The sequence below is a fragment of the Lampetra planeri genome, chromosome 29, assembly GCF_965212315.1.
Source record: "Lampetra planeri chromosome 29, kcLamPlan1.2.h2, whole genome shotgun sequence".
NCBI lineage: Eukaryota > Metazoa > Chordata > Hyperoartia > Petromyzontiformes > Petromyzontidae > Lampetra > Lampetra planeri.
This window is the reverse complement of record NC_136135.1, coordinates 9,168,146-9,188,365: the sequence shown is the minus strand read 5'-3', so window position 1 is coordinate 9,188,365 and position 20,220 is coordinate 9,168,146. Positions and strand designations below refer to the sequence as shown.

The 20,220-nt window shown below is 42.1% G+C and overlaps 1 protein-coding gene across 1 annotated transcript in view; it reads right to left on the bottom strand.

Annotated features, from left to right (window-relative positions):
- LOC144728662 (popeye domain-containing protein 1-like) overlaps positions 1 to 16,245 on the bottom strand; it is a 34,594-nt gene extending 18,349 nt beyond the window's left edge. Inside the window, exons 1-5 of the mRNA XM_078608246.1 lie at positions 14,861 to 16,245; positions 12,798 to 12,922; positions 7,778 to 7,965; positions 6,811 to 6,919; positions 2,601 to 2,768 (exon numbers count right to left, since the gene is read on the bottom strand). Of these exons, the coding sequence (XP_078464372.1) occupies positions 2,601 to 2,768; positions 6,811 to 6,919; positions 7,778 to 7,965; positions 12,798 to 12,922; positions 14,861 to 15,119 (849 nt within the window). The 5' untranslated portion in view covers positions 15,120 to 16,245. The remainder of the gene's footprint in view (positions 1 to 2,600; positions 2,769 to 6,810; positions 6,920 to 7,777; positions 7,966 to 12,797; positions 12,923 to 14,860) is intronic.
- Between the last annotated feature and the right edge of the window lie 3,975 nt (positions 16,246 to 20,220).

Below are 20,220 nucleotides of genomic sequence, written 5' to 3'. Positions count from 1 at the left end.
AGCGTGCGGAGTGCACGGGGCTAGCGGAGTGGCTAGCGGAGCGTGCGGGGTGCACGGGGCTAGCGAAGTGGCTAACGGAGCGTGCGGAGTGCATGGGGCTAGTGGAGTGGCTAGCAGAGCGTGCGGGGTGCACGGGGCTAGCGGAGGGGCTAGCAGGGCGTGCGTGGCATGCGAGAGGAGACGCTGGTCCGAGGAGGAGGCCAGCGGGGTGCGGGGGAGAAGAATCTAAATAAAGGACCAACGGAGAGTGACATCATGTGTGAAGGAGTCTTTTATTACATTTGTATAAAATTCTGGAACGAGCTGTGGTAACTCATTTACATCAGCACCTGGCCTCAAACAATCTATTTGACAACTTTCAATCGGGGTTCAGGCCTGTGCATAGCACCGAAACTGCCCTGGTAAGGGTGGTCAATTATTTACTTTTGTCAGCAGATAAAGGCTTTGTCAGCCTCCTCATTCTGCTACATCTCCATTGATCACGGGGTTCTCCTTAAGCGAATAGAAGTTTCAATGGGGATATCTGGCAGAGCTTTGTTGTGGTTCTACTCTAACTTAAATAAACGTAGGTACTTTGTCACAAAGGATGGCTTCAATTCACCAATTAGACCAGTTCTCTGCAGTGTTCCGCAGGGATCTGTCGTTGGCCCATCACTTATTAGTATCTAAATGGCACCATTAGATATTCTGCTCCGACATATTGGCTCATCCTACCATTGCTATGCAGTTGAAACTCTAATTTATATCCAGTTAGAACCCGACTATGCAACAGCTTCTTCTGCGCTATCTGCATCACTAAAAGTAGTGAATTCATGGTTGCGCCAAAACGTTTTGCTATTAAATGGCAACAAGACTGACGCCATATTCATTGGCTCCCTTCTGCCTCTTTTTAAAATTGGTTCGCCTCGTTTTTTGATTGATGGTCACGATGTCAGTCCCACATGGGAGGTCAGAAACCTTGGTGTTCAGTGTGACCAGTCATTATCCTTTGAGGCACATATATCTAAGGTGGTTACAATTTCCCTTTTCCACTGACGAAATATTACCAGAATGCATCGATTCCTGTCACCTGCTGACTTGGAGAGACTTGTCCATGCTTTTGTGTTATCCCTACTCGACTACTGCAGTGCCTTATCTACAAAACAACCTAGCGCGCGTCGTCATTGCCCACACTCATCCCCGTCTCGACTCACTGGCTTGTCTCCGTGCTCTCAACTGGCTACCCATCGCCAGTAGGGTCACATACAAGACCGCTTGCCTCTGCCACAATGCCTTCATATCCGCCTGCCCGCCGTACCGTTCTTCATTATTGACAACTTGCAGCTCAGCACACGGCAGATGCCTGCACAGCGCGACTCACGACCTCCTCTTGATACCAAGATCCATGATGGTCATGTCTATGCGCCGCTTCTCTGTGGCAGCCCCAACAGTCTGGAACGCTATCCCTCTGCACATTCGCAGCATCACCTCAATCGCCTCCTTCAAGAGAGACTTAAAAACTCACCTCTACAATCATGCTTTCGAGCGACTCTGAGCTTGGCTCCGCGCCTCTGAGTTGCGGCCACTACGTCTGCAAATTTGCGCGCGTTACAAATTGAATTATGATTATTATCGGTTGGAATTCTGAGCAAAGTACTGGGCAGACTCCAGCTTGTTTAAAATGCAGCTGCTAGAGTGCTTCAACTTACACCAATCCGTGAGCACATTACACCAGCCCTCTTATCTCTTGATTGACTACGAGTAAAATTTCGAGTGGATTTTAATATACTGCTATTAACCTATAATGCTTTAAGAAGGGCTCACCCCACATTACTTGTAGGAACTAATATATTGATATATTCCATCAAGGTTCTTAAGATCATCTGATCTCCAACTGCTCAGCATTCCCAGGTATAGGTTGCGCTCTATTAGTGATCAGGCTTTTGTAAGTATGGCATTCAAGCTATGGAACGCTCTGCCACTTTAAATCAGGAAATCGGAGTCGGTAGATATATTTAAGTCTGCTTTGAAAACCCATCTCTGTAAAGTGGCCTTCCCTCTTTAGTTTGGTCGGTTGCCCTGGTTCTGTTTTTGTTTCTTGCTTTTCATGCATTATGTATTGGAATCCTAGAATAGAATGCACATGATGAATTTAAATTATTATTAATAGCGATAGAAGGGTGCTAAGGAGGTGACTGACCAACAGTGAGCGAGTAACTGGAATAAGTTAGCGAGTGGTAGATCAGCAATCTAAACGAAACATTTTGTTTTATTTTATCAGATAAGGCCCACTAAGCTATATTGCTATTTCTTTAAGAAGCTACTTTGCCACAAATTATAGCTCAAACGAAGTGGCTTATCACGTGGAAATCTATTGCAGCCAAATACTCTAAATGCATGTTTCTAAATATGGAGGGGAAAATCGGAGGACCCCGAAAAATATCCACAAGACCACAGGGAGAACATTCAAACTCCAAATATACAGCAGGCATTAGGATTGAACCCACGACCTCCTGTATACCAGGGGAACATCTCGCCACCCTCGCACCCAAAACCTGAGAATTGGATCAGATGTATGAGATTGCGCAGAGAAACGGTGACAGTGGCAAGGTTGTACTTACGCGGGACGTCAGCGTCACATCCTTGAGTGCGTATATCTTGTTGGTGATGTCTCTTCCAATGAGGCTGGCAAAGACCACTTCCAGAAATGGGTTTGTCTTCAGGAAGTATATCAGACGCTCTTGTGACCACGACACAAGCTGGCAGTCGTCCATTGCCGATATCGATACCTGGTGGTAACATCACACCACACCCCGCTCCTTCGCTCACTCACTCAGTCACTTAAGGGATCCCCAGTGGGGCAGACCAATCTGTTTACGGTAGTAGAGGCTATGTTTGATTCATGTAACATTAATAGGGGAGAGCAGTGGTGCAATGGTTAGTGGACCGTGCGATGAATGTGGCGGCCTGAATTTGATTCCAGGCCACGGCTAATGCCAATGGCGAGTGATATCTGAACCCATCCTGGGACACTCCTCCCCCCTTCACGAATGCGTCCTGATCAGCGTGGTGAAGTATGTTCAAACAACCCCCTATGACGCGACTTGGCGTGTGGGGGCCCTCATTCAGCAGTGGATTGACAAAAGGATGCACATGAACGGGCAATTAAACAGATCAGGTAATAAGGAACTGCCACTGGGGGTGTTCTTTCAAGTGTGTTGAGAAGTGACGTAAACTCTTTGGTTCTTTTGGTAAAAGTGATGTAAAGCTCTACGTGGTGAGTCTATGGGTCTCTAACTGGTCAGTCTATGGCTCTCTGAGTGGTGAGCCTATGGATTTCTGTGTGGTGAGTCTATCGCAATGAGATGTCCCAGCATATCAAACACCAATCATTATTCAACAATTAGTTGGTTATAAAGCATTGGCAGTGGTGCACAACAATAAATATAAAAAAGGCAATGCATTTCTCAATAACACTGCCTTAAGAGTTGAAATAGATTCGTCTATTACATATATATTGCCAAACGATATGTAATGCTATTCAATATGCAGCTGAGTTTTTAAGATACCGTAGTTATTTACATGTTTATACCGCATTTGCTTCATATTTTATCACTTGACCCTTCTGTATAAACTACTTTGTCATTTATGATGAACAAAAACTCATTAAAAAGTTCCTCTTTTGGTGATACATGGGCCTGTCAAGATCTATGAGCACAACCACTCTGCATTAAAATAAAAAAATATATACTTTTGGAAACCATATCCTCACAGACAGGTACCATAATCTGAAGTCGATGCAGAATGCGTAAAACATATCACTGAATAAATGAGAAACTCAACCTGCAATTGTTATCAAACATAAACAATGCAACTTTTTTACGTTCATTCTTCAGTCACGGACATAAAATTATCACATCCATCTGCTAATTAAGTGAGAATGACTATTATATGTAATTCTGTGTTTCTACCCACTGCTACACTTGACGAGTTTGCGTACAATATAACTTTTTTGCATTGAATGATGTCCCATGTAATGTTTTATGGAGTAGTCTAGCTTATGGTAATCTGGTAATACATAAGCATTTGTTTAACAAGCCTGATTCTTCTTATGAGACCCAGGAGGTCAAAACCAATGCAGAATTTAATGGCTTAAACAAATGCTACTTAATAATGTTGGTCTGGAAAGCCAGTAGGCTGATGGACTAGAATTGATTTTTATATATATAATGTGGAGAGACTGAAGGGAATTCTGCTTAAGCTTGCTTTTACCTTTCATATTCCACAACATAATCACTTTCTGTGCAGTTAGTCAGTTCCATTAAATACGAAGCAGGCGCTGTTGCTTGAAAGAGCTGCTGTTATATTTTATGATAATCTAAATCTTTATGCTGGAGGAATCCGATGAGCCATGAAGCTCTTTTTCACAGATTTTATGCTGCATCACACAACTTGTTGATGAGGAAGCCCTATTCGTTTTGGGGATAATGGCTTTGGCAAATGATTCATTTGGCGATGACACTGGCGGGTAATTGCATCATGTTGTAAAATGCACCACGGGACCTTTTGCTTCCCAAACAGACGGGAAATCAGGGTAAATATCCTCACGTATAGATGGATATTAATCAGCAACCAAATACAAAACCTCAGCTGTTATGAAGCCCCTACCATTAGAAACGCCACTTCAAACGATGCAAGCTCTAAAAACAGCAGCAACTGTAACAAATGTAGCTATTTGTAATCACCAGTGAAACGTCGCACTCGAATTGTAAATGCTGTGTGCTTACTCTCCAACACTCCGATGTGTTGAGCTAGTAATTAATTGGGATTTTTTGTTTACGTGACAAACCTTACTAATTGGCTATGTCGGGTGGTGGCGGGTTTAACGACACAATGTGTTCCTGGAGCTTCGTTCGTATATATTGAATCACTTACAACATTAGTACTATGAGAATGAACTCCCAGCCTTCGTAACTTGCTATTTCATACTATAAACACTTAATAACTTACCATTTATATTGTACAAAAAGGCAATTCATATTGTAAATAATATTCTATTTTACACTGTACGGTATTAATATAAATACAAAACTGACAAAGTAAAGAAGCATATTCTTCTTATGTACACAATACCGAAGATTTACATGCCCAAACGTTATTTAATTAGTATTTATTTTTGCATATTATTCTACTCATATTTTCCCCCTCATTAAAATGAATGGTAATACATCTAGAGTTCGTTTAACTGAAACTTCGTAAATCGAATATTCGCACATTTAGGCATTACCAGACTAAGATTGCTTCATTTATCATAAATTGGAAAACGGTCATTCATTGCATTGCACTGAAGAGTGTTCAATAACTCTTGCTATGAATATTAATGCGACCGTGGTAAAGGGAGCCATGTGCCTCCCTCCGTTTCCCTTAATTGGGCCGCTGAGACCGGTCACCGTTAGCGAGCCTACGCATTCACGGTCCAGCACACAGGGGACTGTGACATAACAATTACAGCCATCTTTGACTTCTTGCGGCAAACACAACCCCCATTGTTAATTCTTGGCATTGCTTGTCCAAGGCAATACAAAAAAAACATCCTAGGCATGTTTTGACCCTCTATGCTGTGGAAGCGTCTGTGTGCATGCCGGTTGCATTCTGCGGCGCTATAATTAGTTGTCCAACATGGCTAGACAGACATCCGACATTTTGAGCATGACAGATTTCATTTCCAGCAACATCGTTTCCGTTGAAGGCGGTGGCGAGCATGGGGAAAATGGGGAACGCAAAAAAAATGAATTGTTTTTTATTCTCGAAGGGATTTTGCAAAGAAATGAGATGTCACGACAGCGACAAGGAGGTCACATTCAGTGTGTCCCTTCAGGGAGGGTGTTTTTCGTGTTATAGGTCAAAAGGGCTTTCGCACGCTAGATCATGTCGTATAGTATTCAGACCCACGGGCAATTGTGGATTCATTGTTCAGAAAGAACAAGCCGGCAGATATCCCACGCTTGGTATCAGTAAATTTGCGCATCCACAAATTCTTACATCGATGGCCATCTCATTGCAGCAGCCTCTTCTACTTTCACTGACTGCAGGGTCAACAATGTCAGCGTCTTCCTACTCCTACAAGCATTTGGGAAGCACTCAGATGTGTTGATGGCCCGAAGCCATTTGTAGAAATTCCACAATCCCATCGTCGCGAGAGCCAGCTTATCATAAGAAACCCGCCTGTTGATCTGCTTTTCATGCTCAATAAAGGTGGCTTCCACTTACATCCACACACATGGTACGAGCACCTTGAAATGTGTGAATGTACGTATTTATGTTTAACACGTAGGCTTTCACGACCAATATTATCCATAATAGAGTTGTTTAGGTTAGATCCTATGAGCGTCTCATAAAAAAAGTCTATTATGTATGTGTGAATGTGTAGAGGTTGATGTAAAATATGCTAATGTATAATAAGAGGCAGCTCTCTAGTCTAGAGTTGAAAGAAAGTCAACCGTGTGGATATCAAAAGCAGCGTATGAGGAGGAGTTTCTCCTAATTGACGAAACATTGACAGGAAATGCCGCGGTGCCAAGGTTTAACAACAAGTGCGTCTGTGTGCCATTTTCGCGGAATGGAAGAAGAAGAAAAACAATAATTTTTCAAAACTTGACCACTTCACTTCAAGGTCTACTTTCCATGAAGCTGTTATATATATATGCCTCGAGACCTATAATTAGTGTTACAGCTGTGTCTGCGACCTGTCATCCATAAAGGGCAACTTGACTGACAATTCGCCCTGTAAAGTGCACTCCGCGAACATGAGAAATGTTTTGAAGGTATCACCTGAGACCTGCCCCCTTTTTGTGTCTCCATCATCCGGTATTCCACTGAATCGATGAATGCGTTTGGGTAAATAAAATGTAAAAAGCGTCCTTGGCAAGTCACCTTCATTCTGAAACAAACCATTCGCGCAAGACAGCATGTACATACGTGTATATGTTGAACTTATTTCGCAACGTACAAAGCCAACCGTGCTAATCGGAGGTGGAGGGAAGGATAACAAACTAAATACAAAAAGCAGTTGTAAAGAAATTCGTTTTCAATTCAGATTTAAAAGTTCATGTATGTATGTTAAACTTCTTTTGCAACGTACGTAGCCAACCGTGCTAATTGGAGGTGGGGGAAGGAAAACAAACTAAATACAAAAAGCAGTTGTAAGGAAATTCGTTTTCAATTCAGGTTTACAAGTTCATGTATGATGTATGTTGAGCTTCTTTCGCAACATACGTAGCCAACCGTGCTATTCGGAGGTGCAGAGGAAGGACAACGAACTAAACACAAAAATCAGTTTTAAACATATTAGTTTTCAATCTAGATGATTAAAAAGTGCATCGCTCCAGTGGCTGACTATTCCAGACGCTGGCCGAAGCGTTAAGTCGAAACAATTAAGTCTCCTTTGTTTGACTATATGAGATGAGAGCGTTCAGAGATTCAATGGGGATTGTTTCGTGAACCAACTTTTTTGCCTTTTTTTGTGAAAAACTGAAGAAAAAAAATCATTCAAATATGGCAATTTCCTGCCCACCAGCTGGATACATTTTTGCCGCAACACTTGAATGAGGCTAATTATATCTACGTAATATCAAGTCCAGGGAGAAAATATTTAAAGCGAGACATTTATTAGATTGACAAATGGCTAATAAAAAATATAGGTAGAATGTGTTAAGCATTTAGATAGAATAATACATTGATACATATATATGTGGATACAACTACACAAAGTGGTTATTATGGAGAAGAGGGCACTCACTTTCCCTTGAGTAAAATGCTGAGCCTTCTGTCGATGGGGGTTTTGTTCTCAAGGGCGTACACCTCGCCCCTGCGTCTCGTCTCTATCATGCAGTACTGAGACACCACTGAGCGGAACACCTCTCTGGGCACGTTGAGAGGTGCGAACAGCTCAACGTACAAGTCACTCAGCTCTGGGGGCAGCTTTACCTTGAAAACAAAACAAAAAACAAGCTATTATCATCACTCGCCACGGTGGTGAGATGTTAACTCCTTGACTTCGTGACTGCAGGAATTAATATTCTTGGGTCTTTCGGTAAAGTCATGTAGATAGGTTTAAAGAGTCAAGGGAGAACCCATTGGGGTATCTTCAACTTGTTTGTCGAATGTTCGATTCCAGGTGAAGTAAGTGTTGGTGAGGCAGTGTCTCACCAGGGCCGGTACATCAGGATTCAGTCCTTGTTGGACCAAATCTTCAATGAGTGCAATGGTGTCAAGCACAGTCTAATTTCAGACAACCTAAAATTGGTTCTAGCCAAAGGGTTGAATTTCGCAGTCACCCCTAAAGACATCTCAGTTGATGATATCATTGCCCAGGTCGACATAGCCCTTAGGGGTTTGGGACACATTACTGCAGATGTGGCAAGATCGGGAATCGCTGCAATCCTCAAAAACGCTAAGACACCTATTAGCAACATCAGTAAAGATGAGCACTTTGAGCTTTCTCAATTTAAAAAGAGAGATCACATTGTCATCCTCTCAGCCGACAGGGGCAATGCCACAGTCAGCATGGACAAACCCACAAACAATAACACAATTCAGGACCTACTTAATGATGGTAGCTATACCAACATTTAAAGAGATCCCACCAACCGCCTTGTTACGAAAACCAACAATATCATCACTGATTCGACATCTTTGATCGAACCAACCAAGCGGTTTCCTTAAAACCCTCTGCTGCTAGACCACCAAAATTGTATGGATTACCAAAAATCCATAAAGAAGGGACACCCCTTCGTCCTATCGTCTCCACCATTGACTCACCCATCTACAAATTGGCCCGATTCCTGTCTGAGACATTACAACCATTCACTGGAAAGACCACCTCAGCTGTACTCAACTCAACTCGCTTGGTATTGTTAATTAAGAACATCTCACGATCTCCAGGTGATTTGCTCGTTAGTTTCAATGTGGTCTCTTTATTTACCAAAGTTTCTGTGCTTAACACCATTGCAATCATTGAAGATTTGGTCCAACAAGGACTGATTCCTGATGTACCGGCCCTGGTGAGACAATGCCTCACCAACACTTACTTCACCTGGAATGGAACATTCTACAAACAAGTTGAAGGTACCCCAATGGGTTATTTCTTATCTCTTTGAACTTATCGACATGACTTTACCGAAAGACCCAAAAATATAAGATGTTAACTCCCTTGCCTGGTATGGAGTTCGATCCCGACTCAGACGCCTGCTGTATATCTGTAGTTTGTGTGTTCTCTCTCCCTGTGATCACGTGGATTTTTCCTCTGGGTCCTCCATTTTTTCCCCCTCCACATTTAGAAATGTGCATTTAGAGTAATTGGTTGCGAGAAATGTCCACATGATAAGCCACTTATTGACTTAAAGCTTTCATGACTGCAGGAATTAATATTCTTTGAATATAAGCCACTTCGTTGAGCTATCATTTGTGGCCAGGTCGCCTCTGAAGCAGAGCTACTATACCTCAGTGGGCCTTTCATCGTGATTAGCCATTGTCAATCCACTGCCGCATGAAGGTCTCCCTCAGGTGGTCACTACCTCCCACAATCCTGCCACACTTAACAATCCACCTGCATGCAACACCACAGTGCAGGTCAAAATACGTTTGTTTGCATGTTTTTTTTGCCACAAGTATGTGTGGCTAATGCAGACTTGATACCTTGCAAAAGGTATATTGTTGGTGTTTGAACAATGTATCACCTATTTTTATTTCCATATGGGTAAAACCTTTTCTTATATAACTGCTCGACCCGAGCTATAAGTGTTCTGATACTTGCATTGTCTTTGTGCTGTTCTCCTTTTGGCGTTCTCTGGTCTCACACTGGTGAGACTAAGCCATAAAGAAGGCTGTCTCTGGTGTAGGCCAATCAGTTTCAAAAACAATGCCATATATTATTAGAGCATGATAGGTTGCATATTTTCGTCACAAGTATGTGTGGCGAATGCAGACTTGATGCCCTGCATAAGGTATCTATTTAGCGTTTGAACATCTTAACACCTGTTAGGCTGTTTTATTGCCAGCAAGGGTAAAACGATTCTTATTTTTCATCAATTTGGATACTGCCAAAAAAGTCCCAAAGATACGTCTCTTTTTGCTTCTATCATTGCATAACTCCAATTTGAAGTTCCCATGAAGTTCACTCATTTATTTATCCACTCATGTTGAGGATTCAGTCTCCAGAGTCTTTGGTCTCATCCATGCTGTGTTCAACCACCACACTGCCACAACAACCCCCATTCACCATTAATTGGTGGTGACGTCACCACAGCGCTTGTTCCAGGCTAGGTGCGCATTTAGGCCGCAACAAAACACTCACCCACTTACTGACCACTTTCGAATTCTCTGCCATCGCCTTTTTTTACCAGCTTTGTATAGCCTTGCTCAATTCGAGACACATGAACGCTTCTCTGTTACAACTTTAGTGCTGTTTTTTGCTCCTCGTTTGGAAGTGTGGACCTTTGACCCTATGCTCAGCAACCTTGATGTTAACAACATATGCTTAATACTTTAGCGAAAGAACCAAAGAGTATATGCTTAATAATTACGATTAATAATTAGTTGTCATTGTGCTCATGCTCACGATAAATGTATAGATTTACAAAGCACAATCCAGAATGTCACTACTGTTCAGTTACTTCCTTAGACATGTGGACACTGGATAAATCAGGGTGTCTCTGCTGGTGAATTTGTCACCGATTAACTCAGCATAGCGTGACGGTTTGGCATGCCCAGTGAAGTCGACATGTGTCTTCTTTATTGACAGCCTGCGGGGGGGTCATATGGCAGAGATCTTACTTTCCACATCCAACGTTTCAGGGCACTGGGATTCAGCCTCCATGGTTAAATGTGTTCGAGGAACAATGACACAGACTGCGCCATCTGCTTGATTGCAGGCGCTGGAGGGTGTCCGGCGCTGTCTGTTCGAGGCAAGGCCAGATTTACAAAACGTCTCAATGAAATTGGCAATTTAGATTTGAAGTTTTCGTGACTGCAGGGATCCCTACTCTTTGGTTCTTTCGGTAAAGTCACGTAGGTAGAAATTTAAGTAAATTAAATCACGTCGTTTCGGGCGCAACACAAGCGTCCGTCATAAGGTGGGACAACCACAGCAAGAAACTTCAGCAATTGTTTCTTGCTGTGGTTGTCCCACCTGATGACGGACGCTTGTGTTGTGCCCGAAACGTCGTGATTTAATTTATTTTATTTTATACCTACGTGACTTTACCGAAAGAAAGAAAGAGTATGAAATTGGTAATTATTAATTAAATAATACCAATAATTTTTGGTAAAAAAAACCTCAGCATGCATGTATTATATATATAAATTTAAATTAAATAGATTTTGTTATGTTTTTACAATGTAAAGCAGTGACAGTGTTTCTTTAAAGCTATTTCATGGATATGACCAAATCACACGGAATGTGCCTGAACTCATAAAATCTCAGAAGCTCAGCATGCTTGAGCCTGAATAGTGCTTGGATGGACAACCACCAGGCATTCCATGGGTGACTTGGGCTCCTGCAGGAATATATTGCCAACGGTGCAGTGTTTAAAAATCCATTGTCGTACTCTACTATGCTCCGACGTCTATATGCTCTCGCCTTGTATGTACTGTAAGTTGAACTTCTGTCGCACCATATGTAGCCAACCGGACTAATCGGAGGTGTGGAGGAAGGACAACAAACTAACACACAAAAAGTAGTTTTAAAAAAATTATTTTTCAATCTAGATGTAAAAGTGCATCGCGCCAATGACTTCCAAATAGCGGAACGAAGGGCATTCCAGACGGCCGAAATAGCGTTCCAGACGGCCACATCGTACTGACAAGCGTGCTAAAGTCTGGTCAAACATCCCTCATGACCCCGCACTGTACGGCAAGGCCTTCATCCGGCAGTGGATTGACAAATAATCGTTATACACGTACATATATTTGTGTATGTACATGGGTAAGATGTAACGTAGTGCAGTAAAGTTCCCAGCTGAGAGATCCTCACCTCAGTTCAAATAATCATCATCGTCTTCCCTCAATTGCCAATAAAGCTGCACCAAATTGTTGGAAATTACATCGTGGAGGTCACAAGCGATTCTCGAGTCAGTCGAGCTCTTAACGTGCAGCATGGATCGATAAGCCAGTAAAAAGGCCCAGGACCGAAGCTACCACGGGATCAGTTAGGACCAGATGGGTTGCCATGGGAACTTGGACTCCTGGGCCCAGCACAGAGTGCTAGAACTCTAGCCAACACAATGCCGCAAATGAGGCAAGTGAGCGTTGCAACACCTTGTCACAGAGAATTGCCCCAGAAGATGATATAATTACATGACGGACTGACTTGTGAAATTACTTCATGAGGCTCCTTCTCCGCTACGTGAAGCAAATGTTAAATGCCATGGAAACTATCTTCATAACATACCTATAATTAGATTTAAAAAAATACTCTTTGGGTCTTTCAGCAAAGTCACGTAGATAGGAAAATAATAAAATAAAATAAATCACGACGTTTCGATCGCAACACAAGCAATCGTCTTCAGGTGAAAAAAGATAATGTGCCATATTCATTGGTGGACAGGCTAAGTCCATCAAATCTTTATTATACTCAGTTGACCTCAGAACTCAGCACTCTAACACTCTTGTCAACCCCTTGAGCCACTCGGCCACTTTTAAACGAGCAAACTTTTGAAGGATATGGAAGTGTGAGGGCACAATGCTGTCGCTTCATTTGACTGAAGGTGTTACACCGTGCTCTTTGTCTTATAATGCAAAAGTGCGTCTTTACCACTTACCAGACGCATGTTATAAAGCAGCAGGGCTGCATGGGCAGCACAAATAATGAGGAAAACCAGACCCCACACTCCAATGCCGTAGGCACACTGATACAAAGTGGCCCACAGGATCCAAAAGATGCAACCTGGAAGACAGAACATTGAAATGCTTGAAGTTCAATTGCCATAAATTGATGTTAAAGTATTTGTGAAAGGAGGCCATTTTCACATAACCTAAAACACACTTGCATTCGACAGCTGAATAGTCCAGTAGTCTCGTGAGAAAAATGTATCTGTTAAATTCTCATAGCTGCATGTTAAGTTCCACAGAGATTTAGCATAGCAAGAACGCTACTGCACAGTGGATGCTAAGGCCTTGTGACCTCATAACAATCACCAAATCCCATTGTTTTTTTAAATGTGTCTGCAATCAAATAACTAAACGATGTCGCTGTGTACCCAAACCTGACCAGGTGGCTCTGCTGCAGATCACTTGCAATTGGAAGGTCGCGAGTTCAAATCCCGTCAGGAGTTGATTCTACACCTCATCCTTTCGAGGCTGATAAAATTAACACCACTTTGGTTTGGCAAAAGTCAACAGTGGTTCTCGTGCGAATAAAGAGGCCATGTCGTAGAAATGTGCAAGTTCCACTGCTGCTGTATAGCTAAAGTTCGCCAAAACAAATGAGCACCGATGCTCGTGAAAGCAAGAATACACCGTGACGTGGACTACGTGACTTTGACCTCTCAGATGGCATTCTTAATATAAATAATACATCCCTATTGTTTCTCACCCACTTGAAAGGCATTATATTGAATTGAATTAAACTGCCCAAATCATTTACGGAAACTAGACTGTATGCAACTGCAAGCGTATGTATTTAACCTTTTGGTGCAAAGCCTATTTATTCATTAATATCTTACAATCTTGAGTATGTGGAGTTTACAGAAATATACTGCATGCATGAGGGGCAGGAAACGTCTTCATAAAGTGGTTTGGAATATTATGTGCAGCCCTTTCAAACCCATATATACTTAAAATATAAGTAAATACTATATCATAAATTACTTCTCAAATAATGTTATATGTATATATAAGGGTCAAAGATGCCTGATATACTATTCCATTGTATACCAAATAGCTGATAATTATCAGATATTTGGTACGTTGTGAACATGAAAATAATGTCTGATACTGTTTTTTTTTAGAAATCTATGTAAAACGTTATTAACAAATTCTAGAATGAAATCAAATATAGGTAAAGTTTCAGGCAATTGCCTAGTTGAGTGAATAACACAAAAATAAGAATAATTTAAAGCCTTTTGTCAATTCACTCCTGGATGAAGGCCTCCCCATGCTGTGTCATTAGCATTGCCCATACTTCATAACAGGGATCTCTGTGGGTTGGTAAATTGGGTGGGTGCAGGACCAGTTGAGATATTACTCGTCACTGATGTTAGCCGTGGTTGCCAGATTTGTAGTGCTGCTCCACAGTTCCAGTCCAATGAAACGATGTCACGGGGTATTTAATGGTCACTTTATAGCAGATGCTAATTTCCCAGTAAAATGAACATTGTTCTCAAGGATGAAACCATTACCCGACAGAAAAATGGATCAGTGATGAGCTTGCTGACGACCATGTTATTTTGATACTCAAGTAAAAAAAGATATCCAGATTCAAACTTCTCGATCATGGAGGGGCATGTGCCGTTCACTAGCATCTACATTAGTTGTGTCGGCATACCACATGGGGGGTGGCGTGGCCAATGCCATGCCCGGCTTCCTTTGTCTCCCCAGTGCTGATCGCACACAATACTTGGTACTCATTTAAGGATGAGATGACCGAGGAAAGGACCAGGACCAGCACTTTCTACTGCTGTGCGTGGTCGAGGAACGAACTGAGTGCTAAACTGCCCTTCCATTGCTCTCTAAGCATGCACAGACGTACATACATCATCTACATCATTTTTAAACAGAGTAATTGGTGAATCCAACATTTCTTATGCAACAGTAGTTTTCCACAATAGTATCAAATGCAGTTAAAACACTTTTTTTACATTCAATTGAGGCTTTTAGTACTCACCCAATATCATAAGTCCTCGAAACAGCAGGATATGGCAGGAGAGCGTGGCTGGAATTAAATAGGCAACCAAGAAGGCAGTGTTGGCGAACTGGAAGAGTCCGTGCTGACTCTCTTCCCACTCAAGGCACGCGCTACTGTTCAGGGCACTGGCGTTAGTGGAGATAGTAGAGGCACTAAAGGTACTCGAGTTACTAGAGGCCGGTGCGCAGGCAACCAATGGACAAGATACCGAGAGAAGCAGTAGCACAGTTGATCTCATTGTTGCGTCGTCCAGGCAAACACGAAGAGGCGCAGAAAAAGAGCGACTCCAAGCTATAATAGAGCATTAATATATTACAAATTTAGAGTCGGTTGTTCAACGTGCTTGGTAAAATTATAAGTAAACAATATGGATAATATAACATTGGGTGAAAAAGACAAGTGTAAAATGAAGACAGTGCTATTCAATATAATAACAAAAATAACCACGACTAAATATAACAAAAACGATTTACAACGAAATACAAATTGTAAAACAAAATCTAACAATTAACCTAGATTGCTAAATTTAACTAAAGCTTTAACAGACTATTACGCATAAGCACTCCATGCCAACTACACAACACGACGAGATGCTGAAGCAGAATTACTGAGCTCTCTGGGGGCGCATGGTGTAGATTTTAGCCATGCAATCTTCCATCTGGTTGATAATGTGTGCAAGAAAAAAATGGAGACATAGTGAGCATTGTTGCTAATGACATACACGACAAAGTTATCAGTTGGATAAGAGAGGGCCCACTCTGGTATTTAAATTATAAAACTTGTACCGGTTTTTCAGCGAGTTAAAGATTACGTGTACACTGAATTGCATTTTGATGCCTGAAAAAAACGTATCCTTTTTAAATTAAACACACTAACTGTGAAATATTATAACATACAAACCGCGGATTATTTTATGTATTAATTTTCACGTTAAATACGATGTAACACTGTTATTACCACTATATTTAGAATTGTGTCAGCCTTTTAGGCGTTGTTGTTTTTAATCATTTTAATGTTGTAAAGTCTGTAGCTACACGTAAACAAGGGTTGCTCTGAATTTAAATAATTTTCAACATTCCATTTTCCTTTACTTCATAATGCAAGGGCCTTGGTGATAAAGTGTCTATCTTGCAAAAAGAGAATTCTAATAATATGTAATGAGTTAAAGAGTGTGTTTTATTTTTGCTCTTAAACAACTGCCTTCAACTTTAGCTGTTTTCATCAGGTGAAAACTCAACAGAACAGAAGAGTATTATTTACAAGACTTAGGTCACCAACAAACGTTCTGACCCACCCCGACTGGACATCTGTGAAAAAGAGCTTTATAGATTATCGGATTCCTCCGTTATCAATACATATTATGATTCCGATTACAAAAGAAGAGGCCTGATGGCTCGTTGGGACATTCCATCTCCAGGAAAGCCACCCACACGGATTCCTATCTAAAGTCTGATTCCCACCACCATCCGGCCCAGAAGAACTCCCTCATCAAAACACTACACCATAGGGCTCACTGCATTTCCGACCAGCGCCACCTAGCTGGTCGGAGATGCAGTTACATTGGGGAAACGAAACGACATGTCTCGGACCGTGTTCATGAACACAAGGCAGATTTGAAACACGGCAGAACCAATACCTCTGCAGTGGCTGATCATTGTTATAACGCAGTGGGCTCGCACGATATTGTTTTTTTTCGAGACCGAGGTACTCTGCAAATCTTCGGGCTACCATCAAAGATTTATCCATGAAGCCATCCAGATATATAAACAAAGAGATAATTTCAATTGAGAAGATGGGTATAAGCTGAGCAATCATTGGAAGGACGTCATAAACCAAGCAAAGTCGTAACTTGCTGTGGTGCTTCCATCCTTCCCTGCCTTTTGGCTGTTATCTTCGACTCTCTGAGTTGCATTGCCCTGTTAGGTGCCTCTGCATTAACGGGCTGGAGTCTCACTAACATGGCCACCTTTGCTCCCTTAGCCTCGATGTATCGATGGTTCTGGCTGTGTGATGGGCTGTGTGTCTCACTGGCGCGACCACCGTTGCGGTGGATCTCTTGCGTTGACGCGCTTGCCTCTCACAGCGCAGTTGGCAGCGACACAGCTTGTGTTACACATAGACATCACATTAACTTGTTAAACCCCCTAATCTCTCTGCCCAATCCCTCCCGTCAACATAGTGCTATTTCTCTCATTAACACTGCTGTTGTGCGCATATGCGGGGACGATACTCTTATGCGGCGACGGAAGCTCATTTCATACTAATCTCTCTCCCTAATCTCTCTCTCCCTAATCTCCCCCATTAACACAACTGACGTGCTTGCGTGCGGGGATGGAATTCCTTTCCAGCTCAGACCCCGCCTGCTTGCCCTTCGCCACATATATAACGTCTTGTTGTAACAGCTCTCTCACTGTGTTCTTCCTGGTTCAGCAGTTCCACTGCTGGGTTATTTTGTTTCTGCCTGAGGACGACGCTTGTGTTGCGATTGAAACGTCGTGATATATGATATTTTTATTTTATTGTATTTTTCTACCTACATGACTTTACCGAAAGAACCAAAGAGTAAAGCACAGCAATTAAGAAAATGTAAATTATAGAAAAAACTATAGAGTAAAACTCTGAACAAAATGCATCTACACTGAGGAGATCCAGATGTTCTCAGTTCAATTCCTGGTTGAGATGTTTTGTTGCCTCTGTCTCTTACACAGGAGTATAATGGCGGTGGTGTAAATTGTTTACAGGACGTGGCGTAACGTGCAGGTTCATCCTTTCCCCCAACACATTCAATCCGCGTTAAAACTTGAGGAAAAAACGATGTAATAATAAGTCTGTCTCTGGCTATGAGGGCTGTTATTTTGTGTGTATACATATGTTAAGGCAGCGACGTATAGTTGATTTCGAGTGGAATACAGATATTTCCGAGCCTGCCAGCAATTACGCACTCGAAGAAGAAGAAGATAAACCAGTGCATTGAATCATTACCGTGATTTTATTCTTTCCAAAAGTGAATAAGGATTAGTGGGGGTTGGAGCGAACTCATAATTATTAGAATCTGCAGAGAGAAATGCATGGGGGAGGGGATGGAGTAGAGAGAGAGAGAGGGGGGTTGGGGGGGGCAAGATTGCCGTGAGGGCAACCACCCTCTAAAATGTGAGAGTCTCCGTCTCAGCGTAAGCGATACATTTTGCGACAATTGGTTATGCCCCTCCATGAAATATAAATGGCTGTGGGTGCGCACACGCCCGCGTTATCACTCGAAAATACAAATAGCTCGAGCACAGTTATCTAATCCTGTGCCCGAGCAGAGTGAGCGGCTTGGCTATTCTTGCACCCGTTGGCTGCTAAAAGGGTGCCTTGTAAGGGGTGGTGGAATTTGATCTTAATGGTGTGAGATAAAATAAGAGTGTGATTGTATACCGTCGGTCAAAACCCTCCATCACCGCTCATAGACTTTAGAAGAATGGAAAAAAGTGCCGGTAATAAGCACCATTGTGAATGCATTTGAAATGCATTAATTTATTAGACGGCAGTCGTGAAAACAGAAAGGCTAAACAATATACAGTATTATTGGATGTTCAGTGCTCAGGAAATAAGAATGCATTAGTTTTAACAATTCCAGTGCTCATTTGATGTTTTAAGTGTTTCAATCGTTAAAGCGTCTTTGCCAGTTTGATGGTATGAACAATTTCCTTCTTACAGCCATTGGATAGAGTTTTTCATATTTATAAAATATATATACTGGTGTGATCTGCCCTAAATCGAAAGTTAAACACAGAATTTTGAATCGTAGGTCATAATACACCAATGAATTATATGATAAACAATACTATCAATTGCCCAATGTAACTAGAATTAATTGTTAACATTACAGTTAAAGGACATTGAATGCATGATGTATAGCAATATCTGTAGATAATAGTGAGACGATTTTGGAAAAGTTTATATTTTTGTACATATTCTCCTAAAAAAAGAAATACACATTTTATAAAGTTCCACATCCGTCTTAAACCACAAATAGATGTGATGCGTTCCAGACTTTTTTTTTTATAAACAGCCAGATGGCTCGGCGGTAGGGCGATGCAAGTGGGAAGTTTGCGAGTTTCCATCGTGGGTTGACTCAGACCATAATCCCTATAGGGTCGATAACGTGAGCATTGGCTTTGTTGGGAAGTTAACAGTGGCTGTCCTATGTATACAGACACACCCCGGTTTGCGACCGGGATGCGTTCCTGATAACCATAATGTAAACCGAAAGTGCTTGAATCGAAGCACAGAGATGGCATGGTGGATCGTAACGTGGTACAAAACCTAAACAGAGACAAAGGTCTCCGATTGGTAGAAAGAGACCTCCGCGGTGATTGGTCGCAAGGCAAACTTTTTAAGGGATTGGAGGAATACGATTTGCACGGGATTAAGCCGGAAAACAGAGAGGATCCGTTAGAGGGGAAGGATAGGGATTGGCTAAGAATGAAACAAGGACAAGAATATTCCAGAAAGGGGGCTCGAGGAGTATACGTTTGGAAGAGGTATACGTTTGGAGGAGGTTACAAGCCGAAGATAAGACCGAAGTCTAAATCGGGGAGGTACTGCATATACTTGCTCCGGCCATAGGAATGTGGAATTCCCACTACTCGTTCAAGATTGTGAACAGGAGATGAGCAAGACACTGAATGATCATTTGAGCAGGGCAACACCGTTTGCATGCAGACGTGCTTGTGTAATTTCTCTTTTACTTTGACGATATATATTAGGTAATATACTCCCTGCCGCTGGTGACTCCAATTTTCGTGCGGGACAGCGAGCCTCGGGTTTTCCAGTCACATAAAATACATGCAGATGGCGCTGCTAATGTAAATCAGCAATGCCCATGTATAATTCAAAAGGCATTACCCAACAGGAATGCACATTTACACGGCACTTGCAAATCGGAGGGCTTAAGTTCGAATCCCATCACTTTAATAAATATTGTGAATATATCCCTACGTTATCATACTTTATACTTATACAGTGCTATGTTCGAAGAAAAACGTATTTTTTCTCCTGGCGGGTTCCCTGCCTGTATTCCTGTCTGCATGTCTGGTGCATGCCCAAATGCGCGTGCGTGCGGTGGTGAAGTCATGCGCATCCCACAGCGTTGAGCGAAGATTTTGTGCGTAGCGCTGACACGTGCGGGTTGCAAGTGTAAAGGGATGCCGAGAGGCAAACCCCCATTGGGAAATAAAAAAAAAGCATCCACTCACCGAGTCTAACGGGCTCCTCAGGAGCTAGCACAGAGGGAGCTGGCATCAGGCGGCATGAAGGTGGAGAACATTCCAATGGGATTGGTCGTCAGGGAACAC